The sequence below is a fragment of the Martes martes genome (genome assembly GCF_963455335.1).
Source record: "Martes martes genome assembly, chromosome: 12".
Taxonomy (NCBI): domain Eukaryota; kingdom Metazoa; phylum Chordata; class Mammalia; order Carnivora; family Mustelidae; genus Martes; species Martes martes.
The window spans coordinates 92,077,615-92,103,628 of NC_137900.1; the positions used below are offsets into that span (position 1 = coordinate 92,077,615).

A 26,014-nucleotide genomic window follows, 5' to 3' on the forward strand; every position below is an offset into this window, starting at 1 on the left:
ACCACTCCCCCCCTCACCAAACGGTTCCTGCACAGAGTGGCGCACCTGTCCAGGTGTGCCCAGCTGGGTCCTGGTGGAGCAGACCCAGGAGTCCTTCCTCTCTCCACTGCCCCGCCGCTCCTTAACTCTTTGGAGCCTAGGAGGGAGAAACCCTTGCCGGTCCCCGTTTGTGGCTGTTGGCACGGCTGTCCCCACCCATCCCCATCCGTCTGGGTGCTGTACGGACTCCGGAGACTTCCTATGGCATCGGGAGGACCCAGACAAGGGACCTGCCGAGGAGGGGGAGTCACTCTGCAAGCCTTAATTAAGCGCCTTACAGGTACCGGGCTCCACCTTCCGGGAGCACACATCAGCCCCAAAAGGTGCTAAGGAGAAGTGACAGTGCTCATCTCCAGGCTGGGGGCCGGCCGGGGGCGAGGGCAGTGGCCAGGGATGCAGGCCCCGAGGAAGGGAGGAAGGGACGGTCAAGCAGACACCCTCTCGGACGGGAGCGGAGGAGCTCCAGACAGGCTGAAAGCCAGGGGTGGGGTGGGGGCATCAGGAGAGGGAGCAGAGCCCAGAAGACTAAGGAGGCAGGAAAATGACTTCAGTAGGACCATAAAACAGTTTGTAGAGCCATCTGTGGTGCGAAAATCCCGTCCGTTGCCCCTAAACCAGGGAGTGACGCCGCGAGGAGCCGCGGGGCAGCATGCTAGGCTTCCCACCGAGCCCGGGATTTGGATCTTCTAACCCCGGTTCTGCCTTTTGCTCACCAAAGTGGCATTGGCCACGTTGCCTGGCTATCCTGGCCCCCGTTCGTCATCGGAAAAACAGAATTCAGAGTTGCACCTTAGCTCACAGGATGGTCATGGACAGAGGAAATGAGATTTTGCAGGAAAAATCAGGATCACGATGTCGGGCGCCAAGAGCAATACTCAGTGTGGAAACCGAAGGCAGCGAGGGGCAGGCGAAGGTCGGGGACAGTTTGGGTTTGGACTTTATGGGAAGCGGCAGCCTCTGGGGTTCCTGGCGGCTTATACAGGGTGTCTGGTGGGGATGGGGCAGCCGGACAAAGGTTAGGGGAGGGGCTTCGACCTCACCCCTCTTGGACCCGCCCCTTTCAGTGGGTGCTCCCCCCCCCCAGTTCCCTGGCCTCTTGAGGGACCACCGGGCCCCACTGTTTTGTTCTCCAGCAGGGAAGCCAAGGGCTGCTCCCGGAGAGGAGGAGGCGCCCTCGACACCCCGCCCTCCACCCCCACCCCGGTGTTTAAATCCTCCATGCCAATTTTTTTCTCCTCCGTGATAAAATATTCATGTCAGCAGAGCAGGCCCTCTTTGGGAAGGCTGCATGTGTCTGGCTCAGGCTTTGCACAAGCTTTTAAAGAGCAGGACGCTTTTCCTACTCTCTAAGCATTTTCTGAGTCCTGAATCAATAATGCACTTTACTGGGCTTCTCTGGATGCGGCTTTTCTCCTCCCGGCACCCTGCCCCCATCCTGCCCAGTCTCTCTCTCCCTTTCTCTCTCTCCTTCTTTCTTTCATCCTCCCATCTGCCCCTTCTTTACTTTTCTTTACTTTTTAAAGAGGGATTAAATGAAAGTGTCGGCTGTTTGGGTGGCGGCCGCGGGTGGGGAGAGGGGTGCGCGGGAAGGGCGAGCAGAGAGCAGCTCGGCAGCGCCCAGGCAGGCGGTCCTTGGCTGAACAGGTTGCGTCCCTGCGCGGCAGGAGGAGGCCAGGGGCTGAGCCTTCCTGCTGGCCCCGGTGGGGAAGCGTTTTTGAGCTCTCGGCGTGGGGGAGGAGGAGAGCTTGGGCGAATCCTGCTTCTCTCAGTTCTTTTTCAGATCAATTAGAAAGTGTTTACAGCATGACCAGAGAAAACAGGACCAACGTGTAAGAGAAAGGGGGCCTGGAACAAAGAGACTATGTGGAGTGTGAGTCAAATATATTGCCAAACTTTCTAGGGAGCAAGCCGTCTAGTTTGGCCTTTCTGCTTCCTGTGGTAATGAGCCCCTGTCACTGGGGGCATGCAAATGGCAGGGGAGCCATTCCTTGTCTGACTCAGACGCCTACACAGGTCTGGTGAGTTACGTTTGCCAGGTGAAGGGCTGGGGCGCAGAAGTCGCCCTTGCGGGGGGGCCACGCAGATCAGCCCCGGCTCTCTTCAGTTGGGATAGAACCTCCCACCCCAAACATTCTAGAAATTTGGCTGTGGGAAGAATCCACACATGCCCAGGGCAAAACAGAACGTATCCTTTTTTTCTAATGTTTTTTTAAACAGTACAGCTGTCCCCCACCCCCACCTTCTCCGTGGTATCAGTTACCCACAGTCAACCAAGGTCTGGAAGCAGGTGATCCTCCTTCTGGCATGAGGTGAGAGGGTCCCTAGTAGCCTAACGCTTCGTCCCCACGCCCACGACCCTGCCCTCGCTTCATCGCATCTCCCAGACATTTTATCTTCTCACGTCACGAGAGGGGAGAGCGCAGCACAGGGAGGTATGTGCGGAGAGGGAGGCCGCATTCACGTAACTTTTGTTCCAGTATTTGGTTATGATTGCTCTATTTTATTATCAGTCATCGTTGTTAACCTCTCACGGTGTCTAATTTATAAATTTAACCTTACCATAGGCATGTCCATACAGGAAAAAAACAGTATATGTAGGACTTGGTACCATCTGGGTTTTCAGGAATCCCCTGGGGGGTTGGAAAGTATCCCTTGTGGATAAGGAGAGTTTAAGCTCCTAGAGAGACGAACTCTTGTCTGGTCAACCAGAGCCCTGACAAGATGTCGCCCGTCCCCTCTGACCGTCCAGCTGTGGGAGGGAATCGGTCCTTCCGGGTCTGCGATCCTGGAGAGCAGCACTGGGCATTTGCCTCCCTGCCCCTCTGCCCGGGGCTCCCCAGATGACCCTCTGCTGGACAGTCCTCCAGGGCAGCCTGACGCCCTCGGGTCTGCAGAAGGTCTTGCTGGCTGTGTCTGGTGGGGAAGCCGGAGGCGGGTACGGGACTTCGGACCTGTCGTCCGGGCTCGCTGCCGCCCCCCGTCCCTCAGTAGTCACTTAACCGCGCAGTCCTCCCTGGGTGGCGCTGGGCGGGCCGCTTACCCTCTCTGAGCCGCACCAGAGCCATGAGATGGAGTGAGACAAGCGAGAAAGTGCCCCTCACGTACACTCTCATGGGATCCAGTTGCGGGGGTAGGAACGTTAGCAAACACCACTACGTGCACAGAGTCATTGGGGGTGTAGGGCCAGACCTGGTCCTTGCTGGCCTAGAGTCCAGCCCCGGTCATGGAGGGTTCTGGAAGGAGGTCGGTTGTGGGCAGGGCTTAAGTGAAAGGCCTCCCTTTCCTCCCAAACAGTTTGGGGAACTGGGGCAGAGGAGAGGTGCTCTGGGCAGGTGAGGACCTGAGGGCAGAGCAGCTTTGGGCAGTCTAATGTGGCTCCTTGATGGGGAGATGCCCACCGCGGCTGGTCCAGAGTCAAGGTCTGGGCATGACCCGGTGTGGGGAGGGGGGTGGCTGTCGCCGTGGCCTCTGGATGCTCGTTGCCAGGATGGATGAGCCTGGGAAAGACCCCTTGTTCAGGCCCCCGGCCTCTCCCACGGGTAGTGGCCGGGCCGGGAAGAAACACTTCTAACAAGAAGCCAAACCCAACAGCACCAAACCCCACCCCAACAAGAGAAGCCTCCCCGGCCAGCTGCCGCTCCGGCCCTGCAACAGCGTTCCGGCGGTTTCTGCTGATTCACGAGAGGGTGTTGGGGGGGGGGGGGGGGAGGGAGGAGGTCCAGGCTTCGACCCAAACAGAAACCCGAAAGGGAAGGGGAGAGAACCCTGCAGGCGGAGGGAGGGAGAGAGGGAGCGTAACAGGGACAAGGGTCCGTGGAACCACCGAAGGACCGGGAGGGGGAGTCTCGGGGCGGGGGGGGGGGGTGGTTAGAGACAGGCAGGGCAGCTAGGACTAGGATCTGTTCCCAACAGAATCTCGTTTCCGCTTGGTTAATAATTTATCCGCGCTGCAACTTCTCTTACCAATAAATAGGAAATAATTTGTTAGGGAGAATTCCCCCGACACCCCAGCTTTCTCCCTGGAGTAGAGGTGGGGATGCCAAACGGTGTGGGGGACTGCGGAACGCGGACTGGGAGGTCAGTGTCAGAGCGCGATCCTCTCATGAACGGGGAAACTGAGGCACGGATCAGGCAAGGCCCCACCCAAGGTCATACGTGGTGGTTAAGAACAGTCTCCTGTGTCCCGGCTCCATGACGCTGTGGGTCAGGGAACTTATTATTGACCTACACACTGCCCAGGCTGGAAGAGTCCCCCCAGAGTTCTAGAAGCATCATGCAAGGTGGAGGCTGGGGCTAGCTCAGCTACCGGTGGGCTTCCCCGCGCTTTGCTCTTCCCTGAGTCCTGTTCTGCAAGAGGGAGCTGGCGGTGCCTGGATGGACCCTCAGAGCCCCCTGCCCCGCGTCCCTCCCCCTTGGTGTCCCCTGCCACCCCTCCCTAGGGCTCCCCTTGGCCGCCTCCCTTCTCCCACAGGCAGATGCCTCCAGCCGTGCCGCGGTTGACGGGCTGAGCACGAGACGGTTCAGTTGGCAACTCGGCAGACAGGTTCAAAAAAATCTGTCAGCTGCTAAACTGTTCCCTGGGCCTGCCCACACGCCTGGGTGGCAGAGCGATGGGCTGTCTGCCTCCGGGTGGAGCCCGAATCTCGAGGGAGCGGCCCAGGTCTGGGGGCGGCGTGTCCTCTCCTTCTGGGTGAAGGGCAGTTTCCTGAATTACCCCGAGCCCGACTCCCCGGCTTCTGGTCCCACCTCGGCCACTGGGAAGCCGTGTGACCTTGAGACATTGCTCAGCCTTTCCTCATTTACAGAGCGTAAACGGAAGGACCCCATCTTCCAGGATAGCGCACGGGCGGGGCGTGGACCCCGCTTTCGTGCTCAAGCCGCAGGGTTGGTGACGGCCCGGGATGCTGTCCCTCCACCCGTCGCCGGGGAGCTGGGGCCGCGGGAGGTGCTTGCTACGCGGCACCTGGTGTGGTTCTCACACGGGCCCCGAGGAGTCAGCCTGCCCACGCCCCTGGATGCCATCCACGCCACCAAGGTCTCCCCAGGAGCCCCCAGGAGTGCCCGGGCCTTGGCTGCCGTGGGGAAGGAAGCCAATGAGGCCACTGCCCTCACAGCGCTTCTCCCGCGGAGCAGGAGTTGAGACTCGACTCTGGGAAGCGGAGAGACTTGTACGTGGCTGGGGGGAGCCTGGAGGAGGGCTGTCCCTGCTCATCCCGCTGCACATCGAAGGGCCCTTCCCACCACGTTCTGGCACGCTGCTGCCCGCGTTCCCCAGACCCGCCCCGTCGGAGCCCAGCGACTGAAATTTCATCTCGACACAGGTTAGGATGCCAGGCTCGTCCGCACAGAGCTGTTTATTCCTCTGCCTGAGACTTGGTTACGACTCCGGTGGCCGCCCCTGCCCAGGCTCCTTGGTAGGGGCCCCGAGGTCCAAACAGCCAGACTTCCCCTGGGCTCGGTTACCAGCGTCCCTGCTAATAGTCAACTTTCCCACTCAATTACAGTTTTTTGCCCGGAGCTTGTCTGCACTGTTTCCAGCCTGGCCTCTGACTCCCAGCTGTACCCTTTGCACAGAAAATAGCTCAGGAGCAAAAGCATTCAAGAGACCATGGAAAGGTCTGAAATTCGTGGTATGAAATGGTTTCTCCATAGAAGAGTTCTTTCCAGGCGACTCCTGCTCAGTGTCTCGGTGGGTCTGTTCCCACCCCCTTCTCTGGCGCTGTTGTCCTAGCTGTCTGCCTTCCCCTCGCCCTGCACCCCTGCCTTCACCCCTCCCCATCACCTCCACCACCTAACCTTGCAGGTGACTTGGCTTGGTGTGTCTGCAGAGACAGGAAAGGCACGATAGGATGGGCTCGGTTTCCCCAAGATCTCCTTGGCTGGGTCCCACTCGGTTCAGAGGAAGGGACGTGGGGCTGGCAGGTACTCGGATTCTCGGTCTGCGAAGAGGAGGTGATTCTGCAGCCCTGCCCCCCACCCAGGGGCTGCTGGGAAGATGCCACGCGGAATGGCTGTGATGCGCCTAGCCCAGCCTTGGCACCTGGTTCGAACTCGTTGAATGTCATGGTCATTACCCACTTCTGAGCCCGCAGTCCCCCAGGCAGTCTGTGTCTGGTGTGAAGTCCTGGTTTTACCGTGAATGAGCCGGTTGGCCTCCGCCTTCCCTCTTCCCATTGAAGGTTGCTGAGGGAGCCCCTGAGCTAGCGTATTCGGAGCTGCTCTGGAATAATTATTGCTTCCATTTGGAGAGGTTTTCTAGGTATTTCATACACATTATATCACATGCTGTTGGATGAGAGACTACAGATTCAGAGAGGTAAAGCGACTTCCTCAAGGTCACAGAGCTTCAGTGGATAGAGCTGAGATTAAACCCAGGACTTTCAGACCCCAAAGCCAGTTTCCTCAACTGCTCCAGACCAGGGGTTCCTAACTGGGACGATGGGGCCCCATGAGTCCCCAAAGTTTGCATAGACAATGTGGTGTGTTACATATTTTGGGGGGAGAAAGTTTCAAAGATGGAATCGGGTATGATTTTTATTTATTTACTTTTGGGGAAGTATTTATGAACTGTCTAAAAAAATAATTACTGCTTTCAATAATATCAAATGTTGGCTTTGGTGTCATCCTAAAAAGTTAAGGGGTGCCTCCAACACCCCTAACTTTCTCCCTGGCTTTAAGTCAGGTGTTGTCTGGATTGTGTTTCACGATTAGTCTGATCTCATGGAGGTGGAAATGTGCGGACCAAGAAGGCGCGCAGCCGCGGGCCCTCCAGTCCGGCCCCTCCCTCCCGCCTGCCGTCATGAGCTGTCAGATTGAGGCACAGCTCTGGGGGTGGGGGGCTGGGGGTCAGCTGGGCTCCCAGCCCCAGGCGCCTCCTCGGAAACCCTCGCTAGGGGAGAACAGAAGGAAAGCCAGGGAGAGAGCAATGATGCTAGGGAAGAGCCGCCGTTTCCGCGGGGACAGTGCCTTAAACAGGAGACGCACCCCGCACCCCGAAACGGTTAAATGGAATTCCAAGATCTTGGGGCGGGAGGGCGGTGCAAGGGAGAAGAAAAGTAGGAGGGAGAGGGAGAGAATTGTGCTGGCGATGGCTGGGGATTTATTCATCGTGCTCGCTGTTGATTAAGCCCGCTCAGCAGCAGGCGCGGGGCTGGTAAATACACAGGCTGATTCATTACTTTCTGACCATCTGCTTCCCGGGCCGGGGGGCGGGGGGCCAGCGGGCCCCGCAGGTGATGGCAGCGTGGTGTCGGCAGCCGGGCCGGACCCCCGTCCCCTGGCAGAGCCGGCCGTGTCAGTCTTGCTGGTGACAGACAGACCAGCACAGCCGGGAGCTGTGTGGGATCCCATGGCCCGTAGTGGGGACTGCCAGGAGGCTGGGCAGGGTGAGGGAAGTTAGGACGGGGGCTGAAGGACTGGGGAAAGGGGAGGTGTGGGGTGATTCACAGCAGTCCGGGCGTGACAGGAATGATGTCAGCATTCAACACGAGATACAGTAATACTAATCCAGTCGTCATTATATTAATGACTAATTAATGGGATGACAGTAATAACTATAATTGAGGTCCAGGCTACTGAGGTCCAGGCCCTATACAGAGGATTTACTACGTTGTCCCGGATAACCACAGACGTCCCATGATGGACGACGAGTGAACTGGGTTTAAATAGGGAGTCAGGCAAGGAGGGCTTCCTGGAGGAGGCGCATGGGGGAGGGCTCTGAAAACGCTGAGGAGGGAGAGTGGCTGCGGGAACGTAAGCTCAGAGGTAAGAGGGGCTGAGGCAGCCAGAGAAAGGGCACAGCCTTCGGTGCTGGCTGGATAGGAGTTATCGGGGCGGGCAAGGCAGCTTGATGTCCGGTCCCCGTGTGCTCGAAACCGGGCTTGGAGAGCAACGCTCCAGACAGAGGTTCTGAGGAAATCATCAAAAACTCACACGTCAGTCCTCCCACCCTGACCTTCCCCTCGCCCCAGCGTTGAGATGAGGCACGCGTTCGTCTGCTAGGGCCCAGGTGGTGTGAGCGCCAGAGATCTCTCTGCTCGGGGCTCCGGCAGCTAGAACCCAAGAGCGAAGTGGGCCTGGCCCTTGAAGACCGGGGGGCGGGTCTGGTTCCCTCAGAGGCCCTGCCCCGGGGCTGGCGCGGCCGCCCTCCTCTCCTCCTGTACTTCACAGGGTTTTCCGCCCCGCGCGCTCGCCCCTGGGGTCCCTCCACGGATCTCAATTTCCTCTCTTTACAGGGACCACAGTTGCGTTGGGTCAGGACCCGCCCTGGCGGCCTCTGTCAGGCCCCCTCTCCAGCCGGTCGCACTCCCACATGCTGAGGTTTAGGGAGACACAGTTCAGCCCGCAACAAGGTGCTGGGGGCAGCGGAAGGGGACCTGGCGGTGAGAAGACGGGGCCTGCTGGATGGTGGGCAGGGATGCCAACCTAGGGGCAGACTGTGTCCTCCTGGCCCCGGTGTCCGTGCGCGAGCTCTGGCGCGTCTCCACCCCAGACGGCATGACCATGACCAGAGCCCGTTCTGCCTCCGGCCTGGGTGTCCTTCACCGCTGTCGGCCGAGGGACTGGGGCGGGTGCTGTCCCCCACCCCACCGGCAGGCTTGCTTCCTTTAGTCACCAGGCCTGGCCTCTGCAGGCCACTGAGCCAACCCCAGGGGCTTCTCGGCCCCTTCCCGTTCGGGGCGACAGTGCGGGGTCACTCCTCTGGAGCTCAGGGAAGCTGGGACCTACGAGCTAGACCCTCTCCCTGCCGGGAAGCATGTGAGGACACTAGCGTTTCAGGACAGCCCCGAGGTTGTCTGGGACAGGAACAGTTTCCTCCTCAACCACCACCCGCTGTCAAGGAGGCCTGGGCCAGTCCTGCCTAGTCCCCGGCCTCCAGCAGTTTCCCCATCTGCTGAACGAGGCCTTGGACTCCGCGGTAAAGCCCTTGCATCCTGAGGTTTGCGGGTCCTAAGAATCAGCAGGCCTGGGCCAGGTGGGGTGGACGGTGGCACCACAGGGGACCAAGGACAGAGCTATTTTGGTCGAGGAGGGCTTTGTGGAACCTGCCTCAGTAAAACCCTGGGCCGGCCTGCCCACCGAGGACCCCTGGGCAGCCCGGGAGCGTGTCCTCCATTAAAGGGCGTCAGCGGCGAGGCTGCCGTGGTGTTGCCGGTGGGGGCCTCAGCTCAGCCCCTCAGGGAGGCAACGCGACCACCCCCCCGTGGGAGCCGAGGGGCTCATTTTGGAGTGAGAGCCTTTAACTCAGATCCAAGCTGTTTGTCTCTGAGCAAACCAGAGACGTGAAATATTCATCACAAAGCGACGTGAGTGGTCTGGGCGCTGTGGTTCTCCATGACAGTTTTGGTTGTTTTTTTTTTTTTTTAATTAACAGACCCTGTTTTAGCAGTTTTAGGCTTACAGTGGTGGGAGTTCCCAGGGCTCCCCTTGCCTCCCCCCTACTACTCACATTTGCACTGGTTTGGTACATTTGTCACCGCTGATGAGCGACACCCATAGTTACGGTCAGCCAGAGCCCATGGGTCCATCAGGGACCGCTCTCAGTGTCATCAGGCCGGTGGGTTTGGACCGATGCATGGCGTCCTGCCTCCACCATGACCGTGTCACACAGAATCGCTTCGCTGCCCGGAAATTCCCCCGTGCTCCTCCCAGTCACCCCTCCAGCCCCGGGCAGTCCCTACACGGGTGACGTCTCCAGGCCTCCGGGTGAGTTCACGCTGTGGGCACACTCGGGGAATGGATCTGAACCATCAGGGAGGGGAGCCACCGGCGGGTGCCCGCGGGGCCCAGGACGGGGGCTGCCAGCCTTCTCGGGGTAGGATGGGAGGAGAGAGAGCAAGCGTGGGCAGTGCCCTGTGTCCTGCAGCCAGCATCTGCCCTGAGCCTGCCAGGCCTGTGCCAAGGCCCCGGAAATGATTCGCTCCCTTGAGAGGAGCCTACAGGCACTCAGCGTCCTCCCAGGGGGCCCAGACTGCACACGAGGTGGGCACAAACGGCCGGGGCAGAGGCGGGCCTGACTGCCATGCTCTGCAGCAGGGCGGCCCAGCTGTGGCTCCCAGCGCCTGGTGGGTGCCTTGGGGCCGGGCCCCCCACCTTCCCGAGCCCGGGTTCCTTCATCCGGAGCGTGGAGCTAATAATCACGTTCTTTGTTGGGAGGTGAGACAGCAAACGGGAGAAATGAGACGACGAGGTCTGTAGCTGGCCTCGCGTGCCTGGCGCTCCTATATTTGCCGGGACTTTGACGTCCTCTCCCACCGCCACGCCTGTCGCTCTCATGGTGCTGTTTTAAGGGTCAGGAAGGCGTCTTGGTGTAGGAGATGTTTGAAGAGTAGGAATTTTCAGGGCAGACAGAGAGGAAGGGTCCGTGGAGGAAAGGGAGAACAATGTGCGAAGGCGCTCGGGAGCGCGGGCAAGCAGGGTGCGGAGGGCAGGAGCGCTCCGGCGGCCAGGCAGGGGGCTGAGAGCAGGGCCTACAGGTCCAGTGGAAGGACAGACTAAAGAGTTGCATCAAACAGGCAGGACTTTAGGAGCCACGGGGGACCTCGGGAGTGGGAAATGGGGACAGATCGCCAATCCAGAGGAGGCTCCTGGTGCCCGGACCCCAGAGCACAGGCTCTGCCTCGTGGGGTCAGATGTCCTGGCAGTGTGCAGTGGGGGCCGGGTGGGTTGGAGGCTCCCCTGCCCCGCCCCTGCCCCGCCCCTGGGCCGTCAGCGCCCACCCGGCCCGTCTCCTCTCTCGCAGGAGAACCCGTACCTGTGCAGCAACGAGTGTGACGCCTCCAACCCCGACCTGGCCCACCCGCCCCGGCTCATGTTCGACAGGGAGGATGAGGGCCTGGCCACGTACTGGCAGAGCGTCACGTGGAGCCGCTACCCCAGCCCGCTGGAAGCCAACATCACCCTCTCGTGGAACAAGAGCGTGGAGCTGACGGACGACGTGGTGGTGACCTTCGAGTACGGCCGGCCCACGGTCATGGTCCTGGAGAAGTCCCTGGACAACGGGCGCACGTGGCAGCCCTACCAGTTCTACGCCGAGGACTGCATGGAGGCCTTCGGCATGGTGGCGCGCCGCGCCCGCGACCTGTCGTCCTCGGGCGCCCACCGCGTGCTGTGCACCGAGGAGTACTCGCGCTGGGCCGGCTCCAAGAAGGAGAAGCACGTGCGCTTCGAGGTGCGGGACCGCCTGGCCATCTTCGCCGGCCCCGACCTGCGCAACATGGGCAACCTCTACACGCGGCTGGAGAGCGCCAAGGGCCTCAAGGAGTTCTTCACCCTCACGGACCTGCGCATGCGGCTGCTGCGCCCCGCGCTGGGGGGCACCTACGTGCAGCGGGAGAACCTCTACAAGTACTTCTATGCCATCTCCAACATCGAGGTCATTGGCAGGTAAGGGAGACCTGCTGGGGGGCGCTGGGTCGTTACCTGGGTCCTGGACTGTCGCCTGGTTCTGGGGATGTTAGCTGGCACTCAGGATGGTACCTGTTTCCCAGGATGTTACCTGGTTCCTGGGATGTCAGCTGATACTCGGGATGTTACCTGGCTCCTGGGACATTATCTGGTACCTGGGATGGTACCTGGTGTTACATCAGAGGGGCTGCCAATGGCGGCCAGGGCTGCACAGACAAGACACATGGTTTTTCCATGGGGGGCGGTGAATTATGGCTGATACTGTCCTCTGGAGGGCCTGGAGCGCTGGACGGTGTAGAGACCGGTGGAGCTGGACAGTGTGGGCAGGGCTTGGGCGAAACCTGGGCGCTCAGGAGGTGCTCTGTGACTGTCCAGCATCTTATTGAATTGGTGCTTGTGTCTGGGGGTCCTCAGGACTGCCCTCAGGCTCAGTGATTTCCTAGAAGGACAGAACCTAGCAAAACAGTACACTCTCGATTACAGTTTATCACACTGAAAAGACATTAAAATCAGCAACCCAAAAAGGTACGTGGGTGGGCTCCTGGAGACACCAGTGCAAGCTTCTGGTTTTCTCTCCCAGTGCAATCGTGCAGACCGTAGTCAGTCCTCCTAGCAATGATGTATGATAACATGTGTGACGTAGCACCAGCCAGGGAAGCTTGCCCACGCCTTAGCGTCCGGGTGTTTTGTTGAGAATCGATCGTGTAGGCATGGCTGGGTGCCTGTATGGTTGACCTTGGTCTTCAATCCCTTGACCTAGAGGCCCCCTGCCATAAATCACATCATCACCATCAACCAAACTAATGTGTCCCAAAGCCCCAGGTAAACAAAGACGCTCTTACCAGGCAAGACATTCCAGCCTCTCAGAGATTACCTCGCAGAGGCTGATAAAGGCCCAAACTTTTCTTTGGCATATGCGGGGTGCGGACGGCCCCCACCTGCTGAGCTAATCCTTTACTCACAGCTTTGGAAAAGAATATATCTCCAGGCCACTTTGGGTGGAGGCAAAAAATTATCTAGATTAAAAAAAGCCTTTGATCCCCGGAAAGGTGGCAGATGATTAAGTGACTGCATGATACCTGAGTCATTTGTTCCTTCAACAGATAATGTGCGGGTCTGCGGCCGCAAGAGCTCTGCCCCTGGGCCAGCTCCCTAACACCCTGGTCTGCACTCAGGAGAGGCTCGGGGAAGCCTCATCCCTGGGTCAGCGAGGGCTCAGTGATGGGGGGCAGCCCTGTGTGACACTGTCCTCGTTTGACTCTTGGACGGGCAGCCTCCGCGGTACTTGGAAACTTACTAGAAATGTACATTCTCGGGCCGCACGCCTGACCTACTGCGTCCTAACCTCTGCTGGGGTGGGACCAGCAATCTGTGTTTTAGTGAGCCGTGCAGGGAATTCTGATGGGTGCTCTAGTCTGGGAACCCTGGTGCGCCGGGTGGGAGCCGGACAGCCTGGCTGGATTCCCGGCACTGCCGGCCACTCGCTGTGAGACCCCGGACAAGGACCCTTCTGTGCCCCACTTTCCCAGTCTGTAGAATGGGGATGATAACAACCGTGCCCTTCTGGCGGGGTGGTGGTGACAGTTAAACAGGCTAACGTGGGGCTTAATCAGGATTGGGAGCATGGCTTAGGCCATGTGGGCAGGGATCCCACCAAGAACTCCGCTGGGACAACATACACTGGGGCATCTTTCCACAGCAGCCCCGAAGACCCCAAGCATAGAATTGCTGAGGAGAGGAAAAAGCAATTTGTTGCACGGTATGTCCTGTGTAACCCCTTTTCTATAAAATGTATAATACACCTGTGTGCATAATTTCTACATCATGGGGAGGCACTGGAAAGAAATCTGTCTGGACACGGGAAGAGCATCGGGCTTCAGGGCGAAGGCTGGGAGCTCGTGTGCTGACCCCTCACGATGGTCCTGCCTGCAGAGTAGGGCTGTCGTTTTCAGCTCATGTTTGCATTTTATTTCCTGTGGATTCTGCGTGTGTATAACAGGGGGCCAAGGCTAAGGCAAGTGGTTGATGAGGCGGTTCAGGGTCAAGGCTGGCAGGTGCACACGCGGGGTCCTGTGGTTCTCGCACCTGTGACTTCTAACCCTCCCCCACTCGGGGCAGGATATGTTAAATCAGGAATGTTCTGGAAACCACCTGATAAATGGCCACTGTTGTGGAGGCTCGGGGTCAAGGATGAAGCTCTCTGATCCGAGTCCAGGCTATGGGCCACTGGTCCTCTCCGTGACCTCTGCCTGCCCTGGGGATGCAGGGGCTGGTGTAAGACCCTTCCTCCACCCGCAGTCCCAGCCGGCTTAGCAACGTGGTGGTGGGGACCAGAGCGCCACACCTTCTGGGGATTGTGGCTGCCTTTCTGATCTGCCTTTAGCTGCTGCAGGGGGACCCCCATCTTCAGGAGTCTGGTCAACGGCCCTCCTTCCACCTCATTGCGTGATCTGGGGCCGGTGAGCAGGTCCCAGCCTAACCCCTCTAGGCCCCTCTCTAGGCCTCAGTTTCCCACTTGTAACTTGAGGACTGGGCACCTGGAGACCACGGCTCCCTGGCAGGATGGCAGGGCGGCCCCCACTCAGCAGCTCCCAGCTCCCCTTGGCACCCAGCCTCTGCGGGCGGCGGGGATCAGACGTAGTGGTGGCGAAAGCAGGGCTGTCAATTCACTGATGGAGTAAGTACTGTTCAGGCGGCTGGTTGGCAGGAAAGTGGCAGCTTGGCTTATCGATTAATTAGGTCTGGTTAGATGGTTCAGCAAACGGCTGCAACTTCCTCTCCTTTTCCTTTTTAAATTCCGGGTGGGAAAGCACCGCAGGGCCAGGAAGCCAGAGGGCCAGGGAGACGAGATGGGGCGGCAAAGGCGTCTGGAGGAACCACCCAGATGGTGCCCTTGATGTTTCTGCGTGGGCATCGGGGGGACCTGGGGGTTCTCGGGTTCTGGGATCTCAGACTGAACCCCTTCTGGGATTCCCTGAGTCTCACGGCCCGAGCGCCTCCCCCTGTAGCCTGCCAACGATAGTAGCTGATACTTATCGAGCATTTGCTACAGTCTCATTGACTGAGTCTCATTGAACCCCGAGCGAAGGTCTTCTTGGGCATTTTCTTATTAAATTAATAGTCATTTGACTCCCCAGTGGGTTATTGAATTGCTAAGATCCCACAGTCTGAGAATGTGACTTTGAGAAAGCCGGACCTGATCCCCACCTTGTAGAGCTTTCCCTATAGAGACAGCTCTCCCTTCTACCTCCTGTTTTCAGACACAAAGGCTGAGGTCAGGGAGTATAAAGAGATCACACAGCTAAACTAAACACCAGACAGCCAAGACCCAACCCAGGCAAGGCCAAGCTCAAGTGCGTCTCTGTATAGGGCCATCCCACTGACCCCCACCCCACCCCCCGCAAATCCAAAGGTCTCTGGTACTGTTGTTGCTCCCAACCTGCTGTTCTTGTCAGCTGTTTCTCAAGGGAGACCCAGATTGGGGGGTGGCAGGAGCAGAGACACCTGGCCGCTGCGGGGGAGGGGAGCAAAGCAGCTGGAGAAAGCCCAGGGACCTGTGGAATGAGGAACAAGTACAGAGCAGGGGTGAGGGGAGAGGCTTCAGCACCTTGAGGCCCCTGCCCCCACTGGCCTTGCCTCCCTGCCTCCCCGCCTCCCTGCAGGCCCCGGCAAAACAGCCTTGCCCATCCTGCCCACTCTGCGTCTGGGATAGAGGGAAAGGGGGGGGTCCTACTTCTTATTCCCTCCCGTTCCTGGAAGGCCAGAGGGGGCAGGGAGCTCTTTTCTCTTCCACAGGAGGAGAAGCTCAGGGGTGGAGCCCGAGAGCATCAGGGTTTAACTGCGCGGCAGATCCAGGGTGACATCTGGGTGGGGAGGAATTGATCATCCCTTTACGGTCCTTGGAGCAGAGACAGAACCCGCACCTCCACCCCACGGGGCCAAGCACAGCAAGGGCCAGACCCGGCCGGCACCCCAGAGGAGAGCTTTCTAAGATGACGCGTTCCCCAGACCCACCACGACGAGCCTCGGATCCCATAGTTTGGAGCAAGGTCCAGAAAACCATCAAGCGAGCTGGAGAGGCAGGGCACCATCACTGCTGAGCTAGATCTCCTTAAGCCGACTGGGCCTCAGTGTTCTTATCTGCAAAATGGAAATACAGTAACTCCCTCACCAGCTCCTGGCAAGGATTCAGTGAGCTGATGTGTGCACGGAGCTGATCCAGCGTCCTCTTCCTCCGGCTAGGTGGCAGGAGAGGTAAGGGAGGGAGGCGTGGGGGGCCAGCGCTGCCTGGGCAGGAGTCCACGGCTACATCCATCCCCAGAAGCCAGAGCTCAGAGAAGATGCAGGGAAGCATGCGTTCTTGGGTCAGTGTGATGGCAAGTCCACGTGTCTACAGGGGCCCGGAGGACGACATCCCTGGGTGATGCAGACCCGTAGAGACAACAGGGAAGGGTGCGGTCTGTGGAGAAATGGGGAGAGCAGGCCCTTCACAGAACAAGAGACCAAATATTGCCAGGTCTTCTGAGGTTACAAGAGAAGGCAGACAGCAGGTTATCTATATAAGATCTCTTGGTTTTTGTTTTTGTTTTTTTTTAAGATTTTATTTATTTGTTTGACAGAGAGGGACACAACAAGGGAGGGAACACAAGCAGGGGGAGTGTGGAGAGGGAGAAGCAGGCTTCTCGCTGAGCAGGGAGCCCAGAGTGCGGCTTGATCCCAGGACCCTGAGATCATGACCTGAGCCGAAGGCAGACACCTAATGACTGAGCCACCCAGGCACCCCAGATCTCTTGATTTTTAAAATTTTGGCACCTACTTCAAAATTATTTTTGAAAACTCTGTGCAGGTACAACAAAGAACATTGGTGGCCCAGGGCAGCTTCTGAGCTGACTGTGTGCCCCTCACGCACTGAGATGTCCCTGTTCTGTCCCAGCTGTGACAGCAGAGCCCCTGTACTAATAGGATTCAGCAGGCCCCCAGCAGGGTGGGCACCCAGGGGCTGTGGCATGGGCAGACCGGCAAAACGGTGTTGCCAGTCCTGCCCACTCTTGGTCTAGAACAGAGAGTAGATGGGGGTCATCCAGTTCTCAGCCCCAAGCCCTGACCAGGGGCAAATTCCCCTGCTCAGAAAATTCTTGGAGGCTCCAGGGAACCAGGCCAGCTAGGCCTTTATCAGCTGGGGACAGGGAAGGAGGACTGAGTTCCCTGTTCCTGGAGGTATTCGAGTCCAGCAGGGTGGTGTTTATGGGAAATGATGGAGAGAGCTCCGTGGGTCACATTAAGGTCCTGTGCACCTGTTCCATACAACAATAATAAATGTTGATTAAGCGAGCAGGAGCTTATAGATACCACTTGGAAATTCAGCAGGTGTTAGATTACAGGCCTTGCTTGGGTCCTCACTGCCTTTTCACCCAGGAGGAGCTTGGAGGGGGAGGAGACATGCTCTGTCCCAGAGTCAGAGCTGGCCCCGGATGGGCGCGTCTGACCCCGGACTGGCCGAGCCTCCCGGCTTCGCCAGTTTCTGCTCTGAGTCCCTGGGCCGGCTGACACCCACCTGGTCTTGTCCCCTCCCCCTCTTCCCCACATCTCAGTTTCGTGTCTTCCACGAACGTCCTGTCCCTATTGATCGCCCGGTAACTGGAGATGGACGGAGCTCAGGATGAGAATAGAAAACGTCAGAGGGAAGATTTCTGCTCTGGGTGTGAGTGGGGAGGACAGTGGGCGGGGGCGGGGGTTGCATCAGAGAGAGGCACCTTACCCCCCAACCTGCGTGCCTGGCCCTCCTTCTAGACTCTTCCCCGGGCCTTTCTGCAGGGAGTGTGTGAATTCCTTGTAAACGCTGGGACCCCGCTCGAGGCAGAGCAGTTTCACTCCTAGGAATAACTGAGAAAGCAGGGGAGACGGGGGAGTTCTGAACCTGCTACAACAGGGGGGAGCCCCGGAGACACAAGGCTGAGTGAGATAAGCCGGACACGAGAGCGACAGGTGCCGTCGTCTCCCTCTGCTCAGATGTGGTGCCTGGAGAAGTCAGGACCAGAGCAACAGAACATAACAAAAAGGCTTGGGGAAGGCGTGGGCACAGAGTTACCACGGAGCAGGGGCAGAGTTTCGGTTTGGGATCATGTGAATATTCTGGAAGCAGACAGCACAGACACTTGCCCAGTAATGTGAAGGTACTTACTGCCCCTGAATCACCTAAAAGTGGGAAAATGGTAAATTTTATGTTGTGTATATTTTGCCTCAATTAAAAGAAAAAGAAAAAAATTCTTGATCTCGGGGTCAGGAGTTCAAGCCCCCATGTTGGGTATAAAGATGACTTAAAAACATAAATACACAGAAACTCGGGGTGGGGGGAAGAAAGCGGGAGAAGGAACAGGTGGGTGGATGGCTTCCGTGTCAGACCGTCTGGGGCAGATCCCGCCCCAGCTGTGGCCCGGGGCAGGTGACACCTGCTGTCCGGGCCTCCTTTCCCACCTTGGTAAAATGGAGACAGCGATCATGGGGTGTAAGTGAGGGGAACCAGGAAGAGGGTTTGGGGCCGTGGCTGGGCCCCGGGGAGCATCTGGAAGCACCAAGGCCAGCATCATGCCCGGGAAACTCCAGGTGGTGGGGGGCTCCTGGAGGCCCTCCCCACCGGGCTGTGTGCTTTTCGGAGGGTCCCCCCGAAGTAATTGCTGGGTGTCGTGTGCAGTGTGGGTGTTCATCCTGCCGGTCAGGCCCCAGGTTCTAGGCCGTTCTCAAAGGCGGCCTGTGATCCCCAGTATTTGGAGAGTCATCTCTGTGTGCTGGTTTTTTTTTTTAAACTGACATATACAAATTCCGCTCACTGGGGACAGGGATTTCATTAGGGGTGCGTCATGTCCCCTTAGCTGGATCTGCTGAGCTATCTGAGCCGTCCTCCCCACCAAAGAGCAGATGTGCACAAGTAAGACAGAGTTGTCCATCTGCTGAGAACTGGGGGGAACAGGGATTCTTGGGGAACTGCATGGGGGGTCCCTTGCCCAGGACGGCTCCCCTGTTCCCTGCCCAGATTTGGCGCCCTCCGTCAGTACAGGGGGCAGGAAGGGCTCCTGGTTCGGACGAGTCACACAAGATGTGGGGTGGGTTGGGAGTGGACCCCCCGACGGCGCCGGGAGAACCGTGCCCCCCTTTCTCTTGCTGAAGGAGAAAGATTTCCTGAGAGTTTTCTCGCTACCATATTCATCCATTCCACAGATATTTTTAATGCACACTTTTATTTGTGTCCTAAGGCCACCAGAACCAAGTAGCACAAACCAGGTGGGCTTCAAAAAACTGAAACCTATTGCCCTACAGCTCTGGAGGCGTGAAGTCTGAAATCAAGGGGTGGGCCGGGCCACACGCGCTCTGAAACGTGTAGAGGAGAGCCAGTCCGTGCCCCCCTCCCGGTTCCGGAGGCAGCCAGCAACTGCTGGCCCGTCTGACTGTCGCTGCGTCCCTGTGGCCCCAGCCTCTGTCTCCTCCCTGCTGCCTGTCCCAGCCAGGCGTGCTCACTGGAGCTCTTCTTGGAAGGACGGCAGCCCCGTTGGATTAGGGTCGCCCTACTCCATATCACCTTACCTTGTGTCTTAGCCATACCTGCAAAGACCCTGCTTGTGTATAATTTCATGCAGCAGGAGTTAGAACCTCACGGAGGGCAAGTGGGCGCAGGTGGGGTTGGGACATTGCCGGCAGGAGCATAGCAGGTGCAAAGGCCCTGCTTTCGCGCGCATGGTCCCTTCTCAGAACTTCGTGTGACGTGGCTAGAGTGTGTGCGTGCCCTAGGACAAGAGCAGAGGGGATGTGGCTGGATCCTGCCGGCCCCGCAGCCGTGGGAGGGAGTTGGTTTTATTCTAAGTTCCTTGAGAGCTCTTGCAGGGTGCTAGGAAGTGACGTCATCTGATTTCTGATGCTTCGACATTTGAGTTGGGAAGGGACGGAGGAGTGGCAGGGGAAACTAGGCGGCTTCTTCCAAGGCTGACACTGGCCCGTACGGGTTCCAGCACTGGAGGAGGGAGCTGGGGGCCGTCTAGGGAAGGGGGGCTTTGGCAGTGGCTGACCGCGTGCCTGGTGGGGACGGGGAGCAGGGAAGGGGGGCTTTGGCAGTGGCTGACCGCGTGCCTGGTGGGGACGGGGAGCAGGGGACTCCCAGGATTCTGGTGTGAGGCCCTGGATAGGTGGAGATTTTACCTGGTCACCTGTGGACAGCTGGGAGGGAAGTTTCCAGAGGAAGTCGATTTTACATTTTCACATTTTATTTTTTATTTTATTGTGCAGTAAAAATCATACCTTCTGGGGCACAGTTCTATGAATTTTAACACCTGTACAGATTCAGGTGACTGCCACGACCATGTGGTCTCAGGACACTTCCATGTGCCCACGAAACTACCTCTGGCTCCCCCGTTGTAGCTGCCCCACCCCCAGTAAACACAGATGTGCTCTCTGTTCGGACAGTTGTCTTTCTGAAAATGTCATATAGGTGTGGTCACGCGGGGTGTGGGTGGCCTCTTTCAGCACAGTACCTTTGAGGAACTGGCTTTTTAGTTGCTGGGTGGCGTCCCACTGTGTGCTGGGTGATGTCCCACTGTGTGCTGGGTGGCATCCCACCGTGCCGGGTGGCGTCCCACTATGTGCCAGGTGGCATCCCACTGCGTGTTGGGTGATGTCCCACTGTGTGCTATGTGATGTCCCACTGTGTGCCAGGTGGCGTCCCACTGTGTGCTATGTGATGTCCCACTCTGTGCCAGGTGGCGTCCCACTGCGTGTTGGGTGATGTCTCACTGTGTGCTGTCCGTACCTCTACTCCTGTGCTCATTCAGCCGTTGTGGGGTATTTCAACTGCTTCTGGTTTGAGGCGATCCTGAGTAAAGCTGCCGTGAACATTCATGCAAAGGTTTCTGGGTGAACATAGTCTTCACTTCCCCTGAGTAAATGCCCAGGCGTGGGATCGCGGTGCCTGTGATGAGTATATGTTGGACTTTATAAGACACCGCTGCCCGGTTTTCTAGAAGGCTGTGCACGGGGAAGGGGGAGCTCCGCTCTGGACCTGTGGCTCTGGGCCGCCCTGGAAGCCTCCATCTGGAGTGTAGCCCAGACCGAGCCCTGGGGCCTCTGGGGCTTCGAGAGATCCCGACTCCATGGGAGCCTTCGAGAACCCTGGGTGGGGAGACGGGAAGAGTGTCCGGCTGGGATGGAGCCCAGAGAGGCTGGATGGTGAAGGCCGGACACGGAGCCCGAGCCGCAGGAGGGGAGCGCGGCCAGAAGGACAGAGCCCAAAGCCAAGCAGGAGCGCGTGCCAGGCCGGGGTCCGGACGGAGGAGGGCAAGGCGGGTGCGGGGATTTGGCAACAGGGACATCAAAGGTGACGTCCCCGGGGGTGGAGTCGGGGGACAGACGCTGTCTTGGGGTGGGCTCCAGGGTGAATGCCACGAAGTGAAAGAAGGGGAACGAGGGCTAAAAAGTAAAAACGCGGAGCCGTTCAGGCCTTTAAGAAGTGTGGTCCTGAAAGGGAGCCGGTGGGGAGACGCGGGGAAGAGAGAGTCCTTCCTGCGAATGGGGGAGGCGCCCCAGTGAGGAAAGAGCTGGAAAGGGCTGGAGGGGGGCTGCCAGGTGGGTGCCAGGTGGGAGGGGGGTGAGGGGACGGAGGGGGACCCTGCACCACATGTAAGGGGAAAAGGCACACGTATGCCGACAGTTGCAATATTTGGGTCAGAAACCTGACTTCTAATATTTCTGGCAACCAAGGAGGGCCATGCCCACCCCCAGTCCCACCCCTCACCCGCCCTGAGGCTCCAAGAGGCCTCTCCGTGGTGACCGGGTCTTGGAGCCCAAGGGAAGCCAGATTTGCATCTGACCCTTTCCTCTGCGAGGTTCCGGCCCAAGGCAAGTCTCCCCCGCTTGGATCCCGCTGTTGGAAGGCTCCTCCAGCACCTGCCGGTTAGCTCAAGCCCCCATGCCGCAGGTGAGCAAGAAGTAGGCGCCATTGTTATACGGCAGGAGTCTTGTTTTCACTCACCTGAACGCAAAACTCACTCCAAGTGTGCGGCCCTCACTGGGTGGGGGCAGGGGGGATCCTCTGGGTCTCATCTCCCCTCCGGTGCGGTCCCCACGGCCTGGCGGCACCCCGCGGACGAACCCCAGGCCCCAGCAGGCTCTGCGCCCAGCCCCCAGCTTTGTGACCCGGGAGATTGGAGGCGCCGGCATGGAGCAGGCAGGCGGGGCCGCGGAGGGGCGATGAGAGTCGGGGGAGGGGCAGATCGGTCTGAGTCTGTTCTCAGGCTTTGGCCTCCGAAGCGGAGTGAGCGGGGTGGGGGCGGAGGGGTCATCCCGAAGACTCGCTGCGTGGCGCCCCGCATCAAGCATGGGCTCGATTCACAGCTGCTCCCTTCCCCGGACCCCTGCCACGCCCCCCACGCCCGAGGGTGTGTTCCTGCCCCCCGACAGGCAGAAGTCCGCTTGCACAAGCACCTGTCGCTGAACTCCTCACTCCTGAAGCATGGCACACCTGCTGCTCACAGACTCCCAGGCTCTGGTCCGTAGGACGCCCTGACGCCTCAGTGGGAGCCCTGGGTCCCCGTGGGGCCTTGGCTCGGCTGTCTGAGACTCGGGGAGTCTTGGGGCTTCTCCCACATTCAGAGTTGCCCATTCTGAGCCTGGGATCCTGGAGGCCTCTTTCCACTCTGCGGGGCCACGCCCTCCCTCTAGATTCCTACCCAGCCCTACACACCCCTACACACCCCACTCCCGGCCTGAGCAGGTTCCTTACATGGACTCCTGTCACCCCTCTGCCCCCCAGAGAGCGGGGAGATGTCTGGCTTCTCTGTATAGACTTACCCCTTCCGTGCAGAGGTTTTTTTTTTCCCAAACTCAAGTCCAGCTGGGTCCCTTCCCCTTCGTGGCTTCCCGCCGCCCCTATCAAGTCCGGGCCCTGCGGCTCTGCTCCCACGGCCCACAGGCTTTGCCCCTCTCCTTCGGCAGCCTGGGCTCTGGGTCCTCGCAGACCTGGGGCCCTGACGTTGGGTCCCTCTGACTCACTCTGTTCCTTCTGCCTGGAGCACGACCCAGCCATCCCCGCCCTCCTGTCTGGCCGGTTCCTCCTCCCTCAGGCTTGGCTCAGGCGGCCCCTCTCTGGGGCTCCCGAAGGCAAAGGCGGGAGACCTGGGCAGCCACCCCTCCGTGCCCCGCCCCGGCCTTCCTGGAGTGTGGCAGTCCCCCCGCTCGGCCACAGTTTCGGCGGCCACGCGTGGACACATCTGAACCCCCGCCCCCACCCCGCCCCAGGCACTGAGCTGCGTGGGGTCTGGTTCGTCACCCCGTGAGGCTGGGACCGGGAGCCAGCTGGGCATGTTGTACATTTCTTGAGTTCTCTCACTCATTCATCCATGAGCAAACGCGCTCACCATCCGCAGCTCCTTGCAGAGCAGAAGGGAGCGGCGTGTAGCAGCTCGGAGGCAGGGAGGCAAAGCCGGCTGGGCTTGCTACCGCCCACCCCGTTGCTGCTCCCTTCCATCCTCCGCACCCAGCAGCCCCCATCACCCCATCACCCGGGCCTGGCCCTCCCTTCGCGGCGGGAGGACACAGATCTGGCTTTAGTGAACGGCCTGGCCAGGCTGGGGGGTGGGGTGGCCCTTCCAGGCCCTCCCTGGCCATACCGACCGTGTCGTGCACAAGCCACACACTCGGGCCCACCAGTTCCCTTCCACAAGCCTCTCCCGGTGGCTGCCTCTGGCTCTATAATGGGTAATAGGATTTATCAATAGTCTGGAGGAGGCGATGTACGTTAAAGCACTTAATATAAAAGGACTTCGCACAGAAGCCCAAATTTGATTTGGCCAATGAACTCAATTGCCGGCCTGACTGCGTTCCAGGAGGAGCGGCAGCGGGCATTCATCCACATTACCCCGGGAAGCCGGAGCCCTCCCTGCCGCTCTGCCCTGAGGGTCCCGCCTCCTGTGGTCCCCTGCACCCAGGAGCCCTCCTCCCTCCCTTCCAGACCCAGCCCTGCCCCCTGCCGCTAATTCACTGGAAAAGTCCAGCATTTTTCTGGGTTCCCCTTCCCACTGTCCCTACTGTGTCCTCCTGGTCCCTCGTCACCTCTTGATCCAGCTGGAGTTGTAAGCTTTCCTCCCACCATTGCTTGCTTCTGGAACGGCTGCCCATCGCTCCACACTGGTGTGCCCCGGCCAAGCGCAGTCTCTCCCTTCGTCTTCCCCCCCAAAAAGGTCCATGGCCCCCAGGCCATGGTGTTCCCTTTGTGGGGAGAAAGGACACTTCAGAGGATGACCTTTGGCCAGCAGCACCTTGAGACCCAGCCATTTCCATGGCACCTGCTGGCTGGGAGGGGATACCCCTGCCCCCGACCCTTCCAGGGAGCCCCAGCCCCCTCCCAAGGCCACATCCTCCCTCCTTGGCATGCAGAGCCCAGCCCTGAAGCCGTGAGCCCCAAGTGCCCCTGGGGCTGTCACCTTCTCCCTGGTCTGCACAGCGTGTGTCCACCCTCTTGTGCCAACCTGTCCGGGTCAGCACAGGCTTAGGGTGAGCTTCCCTCTAAACCCTGCAGCCCACTGACATGTCTCCCAGAAAACAGAACCGTCTTTACCCGAAGGCACAGGCTCTATCTGGCAGAGAAATGGGCAGACACCACGATTGCTTCAAAATAGTCGCTTGTCCCCAACAGCTCCAGGCTTCGGGTGTCGGGAACACGCAAGTCCTCTCTGTTCGCCCTGCGTGTAATAACACACGGAGCAGCAGCCAGCTGGGGGGACGCCAGCAGAGTGGACATGGTACTGAGAACCACCAGGGCCCTGAGCTCTCCCTGAGCCCCCCACTGTGTGCCCCGTGGCCAAGGGGTCCCTGCGAATGTCCCGAAATCCTGGCGGGTTTGACCTTGGAGGGGAGCCAGCCCCGGGCCCCTCCTCCCTGCTGGGCTCCAGCACCCGCCTCTCTCTCTCTCTCTCTCTCTCTCTCTCTCTCTCTCTCTCGTCGCCCCCCCACCCCCACCCCAGGAGCGATGACATCACCCTTTCCGGCTGCCAGGCGTTGACCTACATTCCTCCCGCCCTCCTGTCTGGGAGGCGCTCCAAACACCCGCTCCTCTCGCCCCGAGGAGGGAAGGGCCCGCTCACGATTTTCGTGGAGAACTGGTGCCCGGCCTGCGGCCAGATGGCGCTCCCGCCGGCACCTCCGGGGCACCGCCCGCCCTCCCCCCGGGGCAGGGCACGCTCTGGCCTGGCTGGGGCCGGTGGCCCTGGGGTCCCCATGCTCGTGCGGCTGCCGAGGCCCCGGTCAGGCTCTGCAGGTGGACAGGAGGCAGTGATGTCAGCGTGCCAGTTGCCTCTTGGCAGGAGCAGAGCACGGTCCCCCCGGAACTGGGGTGTCTGGGATGGCCTTGCCCTGGAGGTGAGGCCTGGCCCCGCCTGCAGACAGTTGCCCGTCCCTGGGGCTCGGGGCTCCTTGGGGACTCATTGATTGGAGAAGGGGGCGGAGGCCCTCTGTCTGGAGGGCGAGCAGGAGGACCAGCTTCCAATGGGAGAGTGGGTACAGCCCATGCCAGGCTTTAGAGGAGTCAGGGGTTGGGCTGGAAACCCATGATGCAGACACGTACATGGGCAGGGTGGCAGGTGAGGCTGCCAGAGAAAATGCTCAGTTAAATTTGAATTTCAGAATAATAAAAAAAATTTTAAGTATAAGTTTGTCCCAAATATGCCATGGGATATACTTATACTAAAAACCTATTCATTGTTTACCTGAAATTCGAATTTAATCAGGCGCCTCTGTCTCCTCAGGAAAGTGGCTCCAAGATGACAGTGTGTATGTCCCCCGGTGGGGACCCCCAGGGCCTGGAGAACAGGCAAGCTGACCTGGGAGCGCTGGCCACGGACAGGCTCTGGGGTAGGATGTCGACAGGACAGAGGAGGGAGCCTGTCTCGGGCTGGGCACCCGGGGGTTGCCAGGTAAGGGTAAGGCCCATCTTCATTGCTAGGAACCCCCCACTCCCACCTCTGTGACCTCCCAGCTGCTCTGTGCGGGACCCTGTGCTGTGCTCCCCAGGTAACGCCGCCCCTCCCTCCCAGCGGCCCTGTCAGAGGGGAGACTGACACCCTGAGGCTGGTCACCTGCCACCAGACGCGACACTGCCTGGCTCTTACCAGAGCAGCCGCTCGCCCGATGCTGGGATAACCTCAGTCATTCATTCCACAGACACCGAGAGCCCACCGGGGCCCGGCAGTGTGTCGGGCACTTGCGAGCAATGAAATAGCAGAATTGAAACTCTCAGATGTAATTCAACCCTTCCAAGCTGCAAAGGAAAGGTCTGAGTCCCGAGAAGTGACTTGCTCAAGGTCACCCTGCAAATTAGGAGCTGGGCGGGGCCGTGAGTCTGGATGCTGACTCAGCACCTCTCCTCCTGTCCCTCTCCCGCCCTGTCCTCTCTCCCTCTTTCTCTCTCGCTCCCCTCTTCCCATTCTCTGTCTCCTCTCTCCCTCTCTCTCTGTCTCTCATGGAGCTGTACCTGCTGGGACTCTGAGATCCGGCCGGGGTGGGAGGGGTAGCAGACCCGGGCGGGCTGGAAGTG

The 26,014-nt window shown here is 59.4% G+C and overlaps 1 protein-coding gene across 3 annotated transcripts in view; it reads left to right on the forward strand.

Moving 5' to 3' along the window:
- Positions 1–26,014, forward strand: part of NTNG2 (netrin G2) — a gene marked incomplete at both ends in the record, with an annotated part of 60,342 nt that overhangs the window by 14,030 nt on the left and 20,298 nt on the right. For all 3 annotated transcript variants that reach the window (XM_080819839.1, XM_080819840.1, XM_080819841.1), the window contains one exon: positions 10,781–11,424. In XM_080819839.1, coding sequence (XP_080675965.1) covers positions 10,781–11,424 — 644 coding nt within the window. The remainder of the gene's footprint in view (positions 1–10,780; positions 11,425–26,014) is intronic.